Source organism: Anoplophora glabripennis, unplaced genomic scaffold, assembly GCF_000390285.2.
Source record: "Anoplophora glabripennis isolate ALB-LARVAE unplaced genomic scaffold, Agla_2.0 scaffold900, whole genome shotgun sequence".
NCBI classification, from domain to species: domain Eukaryota; kingdom Metazoa; phylum Arthropoda; class Insecta; order Coleoptera; family Cerambycidae; genus Anoplophora; species Anoplophora glabripennis.
Genome location: NW_019416993.1, coordinates 3,772 through 17,731, shown reverse-complemented (window position 1 = coordinate 17,731; position 13,960 = coordinate 3,772). Strand labels below are relative to the sequence as shown.

Genomic DNA, 13,960 nt, shown 5'->3' with positions numbered 1-13,960 from the left:
TTCAACAAGTAAGATTACCGCACGCAAATAGATAGTGTTGGCAAACAGCTAGTTACCGACCTAAAAAACATGCGAAACAATAGGATTTATTAAATGAGTAATAAAAATACATATTAAATGAAGTCGTAGTGATTTTTTGAAAAAAAAAAAAAATTCTCGGCTCCTGTTGGTAATAGGACATTTTTTTATAAATTTGTGAAAAAATATCAGCGTTCAAATGGAAATAATTCCATTCCTATTAAATTTCAACGATAAGAAAAAGATCTACATTTTTCAACCCGAAAAAAGAAACCCAAGTTTCGGTAAATTTTTCACATATTTCCAAGTATTTTGCGATATGCGCACAATTAGCACAGGAAAGACAACTTTTAAAGGAAATTTTAAGTTCAAGATGGGTTACGTAAGTATATTACTATACAGGGTATCCGGAAATTCATGCAACAGAATTGGTCATAGATTCTTAAGACAAATTTAGAGGACCCGTATTTTTTCTTTTTGCCAACTGGCCCCCTCTTTTGGAGTTACAGCCCCCTGAAACCTGCCCCTAAGAAGTCTTTTTTATATCTCAAAACCATGAACGAAAATCACTAAATTTGGTACACAGAGGTTTTATGACATGTGGAATCTCATAGTGCTACGCTTTTTGACGAGAAACCCCCTTAGGACACTTTTTCGTGGTCCCCCTTGTGTTTGGAACCAGAAATATTTGGTCGCAAATTTTAATTTCTTAAAAATTATCTGTCCACTAGAAAGCCATTGAATGTAGAAACTTTTTTGTCTATTGATATTTGTTACATAAAACGCAATGTTTTTGAGGAAAATGGCGAATCACGATATGCATTCGATCACATTTTGATATTTTTCTCAAACACATTCCGTTTTACGAAAAAAGTAGAAAGAGACAAAAAGTCTCTAAATTTAATGGCTTTCTAGTGGACTGATAATTTTTCAGAAATTTAAATATGCTACCAATTTTTTTTGGCTCCAAAGACAAGGGGGCCCACGAAAAATTGTCTTAAGGGGGTTCCCTGCCAAAAAGTGTAGTATCAGATTCCACATGTCATAAAACCTCTGTGTACCAAATTTAGTGATTCTCGTACAACATGGTTTTGAGATATAAAAAAGACTTCTTAGAGGGGTAGTTTTCAGGGGGCTGTAACTCCGAAAGAGGGGGCCACTTGGCAAAAATAAAAAAATACGGGTATCCTAAATTTGTCATAAGAATCTGTGACCAAATTTTGCTGCATGAATTTCGGGACACCCTGTATGATTTATTGAAACTTGAAAAAATTGTCTTATTTTTGAAAAACTCAATTTTTGCAAAAACAGTTAAATATTTTTTAATCTTACAAAAATGCACTTATTCTACTTGCCAAGGACATATTCTGAAAGTTTCGTAAACAATTTTTTTCTTTTTAAAGATATAGAAGTTTTAAAAATTCAATTTTTAGCCCTTTTTGCAGTAACTAATACATTTGTTGATCAATTGACAGCGTTAGACTCCAAATGTTTGTCATAAAAAGTTCTACTTTTGTCTAAATTTTTTTTCTTTTTTTTTTAATGAAAAAAACTGTTTTTTACGAACTTTGGACACCATTTTGAAAATGAAGTCCTATCATTCAGCCGAGGTAAAGTAGTTGACTCAATTCTACGGAATATTTGCTAATTTTTATGTGTCTTTGTTTACTGAACTGAATTTTGACATGATTGTAAAAATCTAATTTGATTGGATATACAAGCTTCAATTTATGGGAAGTGTCAACAAAGTGCAGCCTCGGCATTTCATTTAGATGAGGACAAATTTACATTTAGAAATCCACCGATGCCACAAGTTAACTTAGTTCAAAGGTATTCTAGAAAATGTGATTCATATTTTTTCTTTGGGGTTATCTGAAAAATTTAGTTTATTGCACTGAGGAAGTGGAGGGACTTAAATAGCAAATAGAAAACATTGTGAAACAGTTTATAGTGATAGATTTTATTTTCACCATTTGTAATATTGTTTTGCCATAAGGGGTAGAAATTCTAGAAAATGTTAAAAACGATTCAACAATAAACGTTAGATAATTCTTGATATTCTTTGGCATCATTTAGAAAACTACTACTGGTAAGTTTTTGTCTATTCGTTGTATTGTATCCTTTTAAATGGACAATTTTTCGTAAAATTACTAATTTTGATGTCATAGTAAAAAAAATATCTCAATTTTGGACACGTTTTTGTACCATCTAAGAAAAACCCTCATATTTCAATAATTTCTTCAATTTTCCTTTTGTACGCCATTTTTGGTAAATTACTTATTTCTATGAGCATGTTACAAAAAATACGTCATATGAGGGACGCCTTTTTGTACCACTTAATAAAAAAAGACCATTTTATTTCAATAATTTCTTCTTCAATTTTCTATTTACAGAATATAACATTTCCATCTTAAATCTATACAAATTTAAGTAGGTACTTCAACAAATACTGCAAAAAAAAAACACATTGTGCACAATAAAATTGACTGGAAAAAAAAAATTTACAAATCTGTCTCTGGATTCTTTCATTGCTTATTTTTAGTAAAAATTTGTTGATTAAGGTCGACATTAGACGAAGGTTTCCACCTCCTTTCTGGTCTACACGTGCCAAATTTTTGACTACCCGTTTTATTAATGCTGCTGCCGGTGCCGTAGTCTACAACCTTTCTTTTGGGAACGTGCCTCAGGGCAAAATCCCAATCCCTCTTTAATTTAATGTCGTTTAATATGGACGTTACTTGATTTAACGTTAGACTTTTCCCAGACCCGGCGCCCCACTGCAGGTACCTGTCCAGAGGTAGCTTGGCCATCTTCAGTCCTTCTTTTTTTGCCTTGGCTAACGAAAGGGGTTCAATGTTTATCTGAAACAACAGCGTAATCAGACCTATGTAGTTTCAAATAACAATATTATCTTTGTTGACCTCGGGTTAGGTCCATGGGAGCGGTCCTGCTATGGGAATTCCTCGGCCTACCTGGATGTTCATTTCAGACATCCTTGTTGGTTCTAAGACTACTATGGATGGAACCACTCCTTAGACAGTGGTATGTAGTAATTTGAGACGTTCTGTAGTAGCCTCAGTGGAACAAGAACAGAAATGAACATCAGGGACTCTATTCTTGAATTATAGGGAGTAGAAGGAACGAGAGAAAGGGGGCGTGTCTCTACTAAGACTCATTAATCGGTATTCTTGAATGGTGTTCTATTGAGTAACGATAGAATTGTTCCCTGGCTATCTGATTGTGACCTTGGATTTGACCTTGACTTTGACCTTCAATGTCATTTGAAGGTCAAGTTAATTTTTTTAAATAGGAACCCCTATTTTTTATTGCGGACTTGGAAAGAGCAGGAAAAATCTTTACCCTTTTGACTGGAATATTTTTTCCCAAAATGCATTCTTCGAAAGTTCCGCCGTACCGGGACTTTTGGAAGTCTATCGACATTTGACCTTGAAGGTTATTGTCAGTCACAGTCAAGACCGTCTTTGGATGTAAAATTTCCTGCTCTTTCCAAATCCGCAATAAAAAATAGGGACTCCCATTTAAAAAACTTCAAATGACCTTGAGATGCAAAGTCAAGGTTAAATCCAAGGTCACCATCAGATAGCCAGGGAAAAATCCTTACACTTTTGTCTGAAACATTTTTTACCAAAATGCTTTCTTCCAAAGTTTTTCTGCCGTACCAGGACTTTTGGATAACCCTGTATATTAATGTGGACAATCACCCTGTGCATCAAATTATTTATATTTCAAAGCAATTTGAATATTACCTTGTCCACTATAGCTCCTATAATGTAAATGGCATCAAAATCGAATTCTGTCATTTCTTGTCGACAGTGCGGCGTCAGATATACCAACTGATCTTTCGGAAATAAGTCTAAGTAACTGCTTTCGTGTAAATTCAGGGGAAATGAGAGCTCGTACATATTTGGAATATGTTTATGCAGGTACTTTATCAGTTCTCCACCTGGATCTGTATTACAGAAGTGCAAATCGAAAGGATCTGTAAAACGAATGACGGTTTTAATAATCTAGACATGTAAATTCGTTCATTTTGTTTCTCGTGTCTCCGTTAATTGATAGTAGGAATGGAAATCATGTGAAATAACCAATAATAAAAATGAGAGCAAAATGCGGTAATAAGTAAATTATTTTTAGAAGAAACACAAAACATTCTGTCTTTGGTCGTCTCAGATATTAAGAAAATACTATACCTTCGTGTATTCTATTCTCTCCAAACAGTAGCATAAGTTGTTTGGCACAGTTTATATTTTCTCTTTTAGTCATATTTTTATCATATCCGCAGTCTACCACCAATTTCTGGCCAAACATCATAGCTTGAAAAAGTCGATTATTGTACATTTGATTTATAGTGGAATCATAAAATCTGAGAAACATATTATTATGCGCCAGATCATATTTTAATGCAAATTCTTCTAAAGATTCATTTTTTTCTACTTCTTTTGAATTAATAAATTCTTCCCTTTTTAATTTTTTTTCAAATCGTTTTATCTAAAAAAAAGGATTTCAATCTCAAAAATGTTCACATATTTGAAAATATAAATTATTTTAAGCATCCTTTTAAATTACTATCATTTTTGGATACTGACTAAATCTCTCTGTACATGACAAACATTTACCTTTCTGTTTTCTTTCGTTTTTGATAATCTAAATAAATATTCCAAATACTTCCTTCTGGCAGACCTACTTGACAAATTTAACAATTCCTTCCAGTGCTCTGCTGTAAAAAATGTTTTTTCAGGCACCGATTTTCCTTCTTGTCTCATAACTTCTGTCTCGAGTAGGATTACTTTCAGTTTGTGTTCAACTTCTTTATCTCCTTTTGTAATATCATCAAAATTTAATTCATTTTCAGGATCTATAAAAAAAACTATAGTTAAAACTTACTAGTAATTTGAATGAACTAAGCAAATACAATTTCAAAGTTCACTATCTAAACGATCTTAAGTAATCGTATGCCTTTAAATATAAATACATAAAGCTTACCTCCTACATCTTATTTTTTAATTATATTATTTACTTATTTCTATTGTCTTAGTTGACATCAAACAAACTGTATTTAAGTAGATTATATGTTATAGAATTTGTTAAAACATTATTGCACGTACCAATATTTGTAGCAGTAGAATGTTTTCTTTTAAAACACAATTTTAATAAATCATCCTTTTGCCTTATCTGTATACTGTGAAGTAATTTACTATGAGCAGAATTTTTTTTAGTATCGTTCATTATTACCATTCCTAATTTTATTAATTTATAACCATTTCGATGAAATGAAAACATTTTTGTTCTTTTTTAAACTTTTAACTACTAGTGAATGATATCTAACCACATTTTAACAATTTCTCACTGATCAGACTTGATTCGTGATCGTGATATGATCGTGAATCGTGTGCACTTTTCTGAATTCTGAATCTGGACCACAGCACACTGTGATCTGGCTGGACGATACCATGGAATTACGACTGCAAAATTTTTATCCGAATCGCTTGATATGCAATTCCATTGGTCGATTATACTCATAGACAAAGAAAGGATGTTATATTGACTAAACTAATGAAATAACTATATCTAGAACAACCAATAATACGGCTACATAAACTATGGTTTACATTTGCTGAATTTGCGCTTTGTTGGCTTGGCTTTGAGCAAACGCAAGAACAAGAATGCAAGAACGTAACGAACACAGAACACATGCGCGTTACTCAATTTCATAACTTCATTCAGCAAGAATGTAGTTGCAAGTTTTGATTATCAAAAATGTCCACTTTAATGTGGTCTTGTCCATGTTGCTTGCGTTTTAAATTTAGTCCAGAGGAATTAGAACAACGTTATAAAAGTCAAGAGATTGATAAGATGATAGAAAAGGATAAACAGGCCATGAAAAGACAAGTGAAGGTTTTGCTATTAGGTGCAGGGGAGAGTGGCAAATCAACATTTCTGAAGCAAATGAGAATAATACACGGAATTAAGTTTGAAAATGATCTAATTAGAGAATATCAACAAGTGATATATCAAAATTTAGTTAAAGGGATGAAAGTGCTTGCTGATGCTAGGGAAAAACTGGGTATTCCGTGGGGTGACAATAACAATGTTGACTTAGGTAGAGAGTTATTTCAGTTAGACCACGGTTTGGTATTGAGCCCCGTACGATTTAACCACTACAGTTCTTTACTTTCAAGACTTTGGCAGGATTCTGGTATTCGCAGAGCTTTCGATAGACGAAGAGAATTCCAACTGGTTAGTACTTTTTTATTGTCAAGATTTGCACTTTATTAACATATGACCATTATTAGAGCAATCGACATATTATATGTTATCTCATAGAGTAAAAGAAATATTTAATTTTCCTATTATAAAGATCTGGATCTAGTGATCTGATTTTGTTCATTAATTGTATTTACGATATATTATAAAAATGACTGATTTCTTAATTGAAATTCGGAGATCTAATAATAATAGTAATAACCTCAACTTGTTCATTTATATATTAACCAGGATCTTGTTTTTATTGCTTCCAAATTATTTTTAATATTATTAAAACAACCTAATTTATAAAATTATTTGCTCCGATTCGATGAACATTAATGGACAGACTGCTTACTACATGTATTCAATTCTGAGTATGAACATATTTTTCGATGATACTGACAGGATCATGGTTGGAAAGTGATTTAAATGAGAAACCATAAAATTTATGTAAGATAATGTAACACTGACAGGAACATGGTTGGAAAGTGATTTAAATGAGAAACCATAAGATAATGTAGTGAATTTATTATAATATTCTAAAGAAATCTGTAAATATTTTAATGAAATTAATTTGAAATTGAATAAAATGTAAAATTTTTGTTGTATTTCTTCTTGAAAATTGCAAATTAATCTCTGAAATTGCTAAAATTAGACCACTGTTTTTTTAATAGTATATTTAAAAAACATCTGATGTGTATATTTTTATACATTATTTTAATTTAATTAATTAATAAAATCATTATATCATTTTGTCGTGCTAAACTTTATACAGAATAAATATGCATTTTAATCTCTTTTAAAATATAAATTATCTAAGGGATGACATATTTAAATTCTATGCATTTCAGAGCGACTCTGTGGAGTACTTTTTCAACAACCTGGAACGGATAGCTAGACCAGATTACATCCCAACGAATAAAGACATACTTCATTGTCGTAAAGCAACGAAAGGTATCACAGAATTCGTGATACCTATAAACAATATTCCATTCTTATTTGTAGACGTTGGTGGCCAAAGATCGCAGCGACAAAAGTGGTTTCAGTGTTTTGATTCCGTCACTTCGATATTATTTCTCGTTTCCTCTTCAGAATTCGACCAAGTATTACTGGAGGACAGAATAACTAACAGATTAGAAGAATCCAAGAATATTTTTGACGCAATCGTTAATAATATCATATTTGGAAATGTTTCCATTATACTGTTTTTAAATAAATTCGATTTACTGGAAAGGAAAGTGGGAAATCCCGAAACAGATATACGCTGGTATTTCCCACAATTCACAGGAAATTCCCACTCGATGCAAGATGTACAAAAGTTTATTCTGTCAATGTTTACAGGAGTGAAGAGAAACCCAAAGAAACCATTATATCATCATTTCACGACAGCCGTCGATACCGAAAACATTAAGGTAGTGTTTAACTCAGTAAAGGATACTATACTACATCGAAACTTGGAGATTCTAATGTTGGAGTGAGTGAATTTCTTTAGCATCTCAAAGTGTCTTTTTTGTTAATAGGCTGTGTTAAACACAAGATAAATTTAATTGAAGACTGACTAAGTTTAAATTAGTCCTAATTTTTAGTTTTAGACTATTTAAATTTTATCGAATTCTTGAGGTATATATTAAAGTACAATGTGTATATTTATCAAAATTACATAAATGTGATACAACTATATATTGATGTTATATAATGAATGGCGAAGATATCCCAATATCTTCAATTATTAGATCTATTGGAGTCTCGAATTTTCTATTTTATAATTGTCGTAATTATTATGTGAACACGTTAATTCTCTTTGACATAAAACTCAATGTATCGAGCCGTTTATTTCAAGTTGGTTGCCACATTTCGTTTATTATACATATATATGCATATTTATATATCATATCGTCTTAACCAAAGAAAGAATATTTTATACCTCTTGTAACTGTAATAATGAGAAATTAATCTTACTTTAACTTCCCACACGAAAGTAATTTCACATTTTTGTAGTTTTTTATAATTACGTAAAGTAATATATTGAGTATTTATAATAATCGATACCAATTTTGTACCAATAATCGTTTCCAACAATATTGATAACTGCCAGTTGTGCCTAAATGATTTGTTTTTAACATAGCTAGGTGTACAATATATTTATAGATAAGAGTTATGTGATAAATTGGCAACTGCTGGAAATCATCCGAAAAATCATTATTATGTATTTGGCCAGTAAAAATTGATCACGAAAAAGGTTATTGGAAATAATTTGTTATGTTTTATCGATGGACAAACAACCAAAAAACAAAATGATTTTCTAAGTAATTGAAAAACCACATTTTCCCGTAATTATTAAATGTTGCTAAACCGTTTTGAATGAATTCTCACCTCAATATTTAACCAAATGAAAATCATGTGTTTAGAAAAAAATCCAAGATACAAAATCCTGTATTCGTCCCTGGGTTATTATTATCTTGACAAGTATGAAGCCTTATTAATATTTTGATTTTTGTACAAATTACAAATATAAAAAATCATGTTCATTTTTTTTTTAAATACGAGTTTGCCATCGAATATATTTCCAGTAATATACAAAACTATTATACTCTATAAACAGCATTTAAAAAAAAATGTAATTTACTCATTTTTATGTATATAATATTGTACATATAAAAAATGTATTATTTTTATAGAACTTTATGTAGTATTAAATAAATGCCTTCCTAAATGAGAAAAAGTATAAATAGACAACTTTTTATATCTTCTGTTTATAAATGTATACTATAAATCTGTCGTTTAATTAAATATTTTTATTATAATTTATGTTATACATATCTGAAGTTTACTAAATTCGAAGTACATTATCATTTAAAAGTTAGTGCCGCAGGCACAAAATATAATTAAGAAATCATTATGCTTTTTGATTAATTTATATATAATATTCTCTATATTTTTTTTATTGTTAATAAAAAATACCTGATTATTATAATTTACTAATTAATACACCTATATATGAATTTATATACGGTTTGGTTCCTTTTAATATTTATAGTTTATTGTGAGACCTCCCAAGATTTTTGTTTTTCCGTGGTTTATTTGTGTACTGTCGCCATTTTTCACGCAATGATGGAAGAAAATTCATTTCCTAAGATTGTCTAGTGTAGCTGTTTGAAAGCAATGTTTACATACATTCTATATAGATAATTTAAGTACTAACAGTAATAGCGTAACAAGACAATCTGGAACCCTATGATAAGTCAATCATCGGGGGCCCATCTTCCCATAACTTTGTAAAGAGAGATGAAAATGCAAAAAAAAAATATTTCATCTCAAGTAGAAAATACTTTTTGTCTACTCATATACAGGGTGTTTTTTTCGATGTTTAGTGTAGGGATCTGGCAAAGTAGCAGAGATACAAAAAATCTTAAATGAGGAAAGATGTGCCGTTTTATGATCCTTATTAAATGTTACTTTTATTTTTTGATATTACGTCATGGCTGAGTAGATATTTGGAAAAATCTTAATTAGGCCAATTCCTTCAGATGTGTGTAGCTCCGTTCCTATTTATTTTACAAAAAAAAATTAAATTGCAAAGTTTCAGGTTTTTGCAGTGTTAATAAGATAGTGTGATCAAATTATTGTCTTTCTTATGCTTTCCAATGATATATTTGGCATTGTTATTTTGAAAAATCTGAGAACTGCACCCATTTTTAACTATTCAATTGCTCAGTGACGTAGATGGCTGTGACAAGAATCGTAATGTTTACTGACAACGCTTTTAGTTACTGCAGCATTATTTGACAGTTACGTTTCTTTCTTAAATGTTGTTTAAATTGGCAGAGACAATAAACTTTTCAAATCGGGAAAAGCGTGATATTGAGTGTTATATTCGTTCAGGAAGCTTTTGACAATATTGATACGCGCTCTGTGAGAGAAGCCTCAAATTCTGTTTCAAAAAGATGTATCTTGTAAATTAATAACAACGGTGGGCTTTTTGAACAATCTCGTTAATATCTTTAAATTAAATAATGGTTTGTTCGTAAAATTCTGATATTTTTTATATCTTTGTTATTTCATTTACTTACCTCAAATGCTACTTTCCCATATCCCTACACTAAACATCGAAAAAAACCTGTATGTGAAAGTAAGGATTTTTTCATGGCTTAACCAATATGAATATATTTTTATACAGGGTATTTCGCATAAGAACCAACACAAAGCAAAGCATGTGAAACACTCTGTATATTATTAATATATCATTTAATATATTTACTCCTCACTATAATCATGACTTGTTCAGGAGTCGTGCAGGAAAGGGGGCAGCATATTATTCAGTAGGTCACATTTGCATATAATAAATTATATTATTAATTTTTCATATACATAATTTAATCATATAAAAACATACTAACCACTTTATTAGTGAATTTAATTACAAATGGAATATTTTTGTATATACTTAAAAATATGCAATAATTAAAAAACTACGATGAAGATAGTATTTTTTGAAATGAATGATTTGCGATTCACTGGTTTTGAACGAAAAAAACCACTGAAGAATAATTTCTTGTGTAACAGCTTATTTTGGATTGAACATACTTGGAATGAGATATTTTTATCTACTTTTCAATGTCACCATCATTCTCTTGGGAATTACCTCTAATATGCATTACCTGGGAAGCAAAATAAGTTCCTGGAAATGTGGGCACAAAATATGTTTTTCTGGATACTTCAAGTATGATTATTTTGGCTTTGCCTATCGCTATTTTCTCCTGTGAATACCTAGAAATTTAGACGTTTCTAGGAGCTTGTGTAAGTCTCGTGTGAGTACTTTTCAATTTAGAAGTTTTTAGGAGCTTGTATCCCATACGATCTCCACCGCAGGATTGGATATTGCCTGGACGGAAATGTACGAATACGAACAATGCAAATTTTAAATTTGTTGCAAAAAATTTGCACTTGCAAATGCAAAAACTGATATTCTCATCTTTTATTGTAAAATGTAGTATTTTCTACACACAAGATGTTTTGGGAATGATTGGAAACGCTAAAAATTGAGTTCAGGTATTTAAAATAAGAAAAAAAATGTTACGAAAATATGCTTTTTTTTGAAATTGTGAAAGTAACTCCTAAGCGGACTACCATTTACCAATTACAATCAGCAGTCGAGGTCTGTATGCAATTCGAACCTGGATCGGCAGTCTCCAGTTGGAAAAGTTTTCACCTCGAGTATTTCCAATATCTACTAGATTTTTAAACTGAAATAAAAACAATAAACTTGACAGATTTTATATAAAAAAATCTCTAAAGTGATTTTCTGATTTTTTTTTTTAATATACACTGATAATATAATGTCTACAATCTTTATTTTTTCTTTTTATCTATGTTATGAGCATTAATGCATGGTAGTTACACCACCGACTGATACAGTGAAGTTATAATTGTGCAGGAAAATAAATACCATAATTTGAGTTATGTTCGTGCTGTATTGCGCATTGATTTTACAATACAAAAAACTGACCTTTTTAACTAGTTTTGAAAATAAGTCATATAATTATAGAGTAGTTGGACGTCCAATAAGAAAATTAATGGATGTCTAGCAAAATTATTTCTGCATCTTAGAACGGTTCTGATACCAATTACTCGAAATTATGCTACCATAAAATTCTGTAAAAGAATAAGAAATGAAGTAGGTACATGCTACACGCTAAGATCAAAATAGTATCCTTTTGGACTTAAAAAATGGAGGAACAGTATGCTGAAGATTTTTTTGTTGCAAATCGATGGATACTGCAATGTGCAGGTCTTTGGTCACCCGATGGTCAACACAAAGTTCTACGAATGTTATATAAATTGTACAGCATTGGGATATTTTTATTCGTCAATATATTTTTTACTGCTACAGAATTTATAAGCTTATATTATACGTATGGGAATGAATATGACTTAATAAAAAATATAAGCTTCGCTTTAACACATTTAATGGGGGCCATAAAAGTAGTATTTTTTTACTTTCAAAAACACAAACTTCTGGCAATTATGGATACTTTGGAAAACAAAGAATTTCGTTATGACAGCTGCACTGAAAAATCTTTTTTTCCTGGTTTAATATCGAGGAGATATAAAAACATTGGAGTAAAGTATACTATTCTGTTTTTCATATTAGCTCATGCCACTTTATTTTCTTCATACTTGCCACCAACTATATCCACACTAATGAATAGCAGCCGTCGAGGTGCTGAAGGGCAGGGTTTATATGTATTACCATATTACAGTTGGATGCCCTTCAAATATAACACTGACGATTCCTTTCTTTTGGCCTTGGGTTATCAAGCCATTCCTATGTTTTCTTACGCTTACAGGTGAATCTTTTATTCTATGTATTATACGACTTGATAAATGTCCCGATATTTACAGTATTGTAGGTATGGATACGTTATTTATGAATATTTTGAATTCGATTGGTTTTAACTTAGAGATGATTCAAGGAGCATTTCTAACAATAAGAAACAGGATTATTAAACAGACCGGAAAATCAATATATAAATCTAGTATATTATTAGATTCTGAGGAATTAAAATTAAAACTTTGCAATGAAATGAAGAAGATATGTCATCATCTACAAATCATTTACAAGTATGAAAGCGTTACTTCCATACAAACAATTTCCAAATAACAATTTCTATAAATCCATTCCTTTTAGGGTTTGCGAAGATTTGGAGAATGTCCATAAATATCTGACGCTGGCTCAAATGACAGCGACTCTGTTTATATTATGTTCATGTTTATATTTAGTCTCTTCGGTAAAAAAATAAATATAAATTTTTTAATTTTAATGTAAGTACATCAAATAATTTTTTTCAGACGCCAATTGCTAGTAAACAGTTTTATGCAGAAATTGTTTATATGGTGGCCATGGGTTTTCAACTCACACTGTATTGTTGGTTTGGAAATGAAGTGACGTTAAAGGTGAAAAAGTATAATTGTACATTTCATAAAAGCTTGCAATCCTGATGATTAAAATTTCAGGCGGCTGAATTGCCTCTGTACATATGGCAATGTGATTGGCTTACAGCCGATAACAATTTTAAGGCGAGTATGATCTTAACTATGGCGCGGGCTAGGAAACCACTGTATTTAACTGCTGGAAATTTTGCTCCATTGACGTTATCAACTTTTGTATCAGTTAGTATGAAAAACGGAAAAATATACACCTACCTAACCACATTATAAACATTTTTTAGATTATCAAAGGATCCTACTCATTTTTCACCGTTCTAAAGAGTACCAATGAATAAGTATAGACACGTGCATATAGGAAAAAACACCATTGAGCTAATTAGGATGTCATAGTGAATCAGACATAGCTTATAATGATTTTTTTATACACCACTTATGTCTACTTTTTATTATTGACTAAGGCAAAGTTTAACAAAATACATTATCATAGAGCAAAATAATCTTTTTTCTATAAAAAATTCCCTTCAGACATTTTCAACAGCGGCAGCTGGTGAAATTTGAAGTCGTAAGTGGTCATATTTTAATAAACAAGAATGTGACCTCTACTATTTCTTAGATAATTCTAGGTTCATTTTGATTTTTCTTACAGTTACAGCATAACAAATTTTGAAGAGATAGGATGTTAGTATAAAATTTAAATTTAAATAAAGGTTTGTTTAAAGAATTTAGA

The 13,960-nt window shown here is 30.7% G+C and overlaps 3 protein-coding genes across 3 annotated transcripts; 2 read left to right on the top strand and 1 right to left on the bottom strand.

The window, feature by feature from the left end:
• Nucleotides 1–2,377: 2,377 nt before the first annotated feature.
• Nucleotides 2,378–5,395, bottom strand: LOC108913881 (mitochondrial ribonuclease P protein 1 homolog). Its single transcript, XM_018719526.1, has 5 exons — nt 5,145–5,395; nt 4,656–4,894; nt 4,230–4,527; nt 3,786–4,018; nt 2,378–2,879 (listed from the first exon to the last, which is right to left on the bottom strand). The coding sequence occupies exons 1-5, from the start codon at nt 5,317–5,319 to the stop codon at nt 2,544–2,546; spliced, it is 1,281 nt and encodes a 426-aa protein (XP_018575042.1). The 5' UTR covers nt 5,320–5,395; the 3' UTR covers nt 2,378–2,543.
• Nucleotides 5,396–5,750: 355 nt separating this feature from the next.
• On the top strand, nt 5,751–9,206 carry LOC108913892 (guanine nucleotide-binding protein subunit alpha homolog). The gene is made up of 2 exons (XM_018719546.2): nt 5,751–6,276; nt 7,137–9,206. The coding sequence occupies exons 1-2, from the start codon at nt 5,797–5,799 to the stop codon at nt 7,761–7,763; spliced, it is 1,107 nt and encodes a 368-aa protein (XP_018575062.1). The 5' UTR covers nt 5,751–5,796; the 3' UTR covers nt 7,764–9,206.
• Nucleotides 9,207–12,191: 2,985 nt separating this feature from the next.
• On the top strand, nt 12,192–13,711 carry LOC108913894 (odorant receptor 59a-like). The gene is made up of 6 exons (XM_018719547.2): nt 12,192–12,632; nt 12,688–12,906; nt 12,974–13,073; nt 13,135–13,239; nt 13,300–13,455; nt 13,515–13,711. Exons 1-6 carry the CDS (start codon nt 12,253–12,255, stop codon nt 13,566–13,568), a joined length of 1,014 nt encoding a protein of 337 aa, XP_018575063.1. The 5' UTR covers nt 12,192–12,252; the 3' UTR covers nt 13,569–13,711.
• The last annotated feature ends 249 nt before the right edge of the window (nt 13,712–13,960 follow it).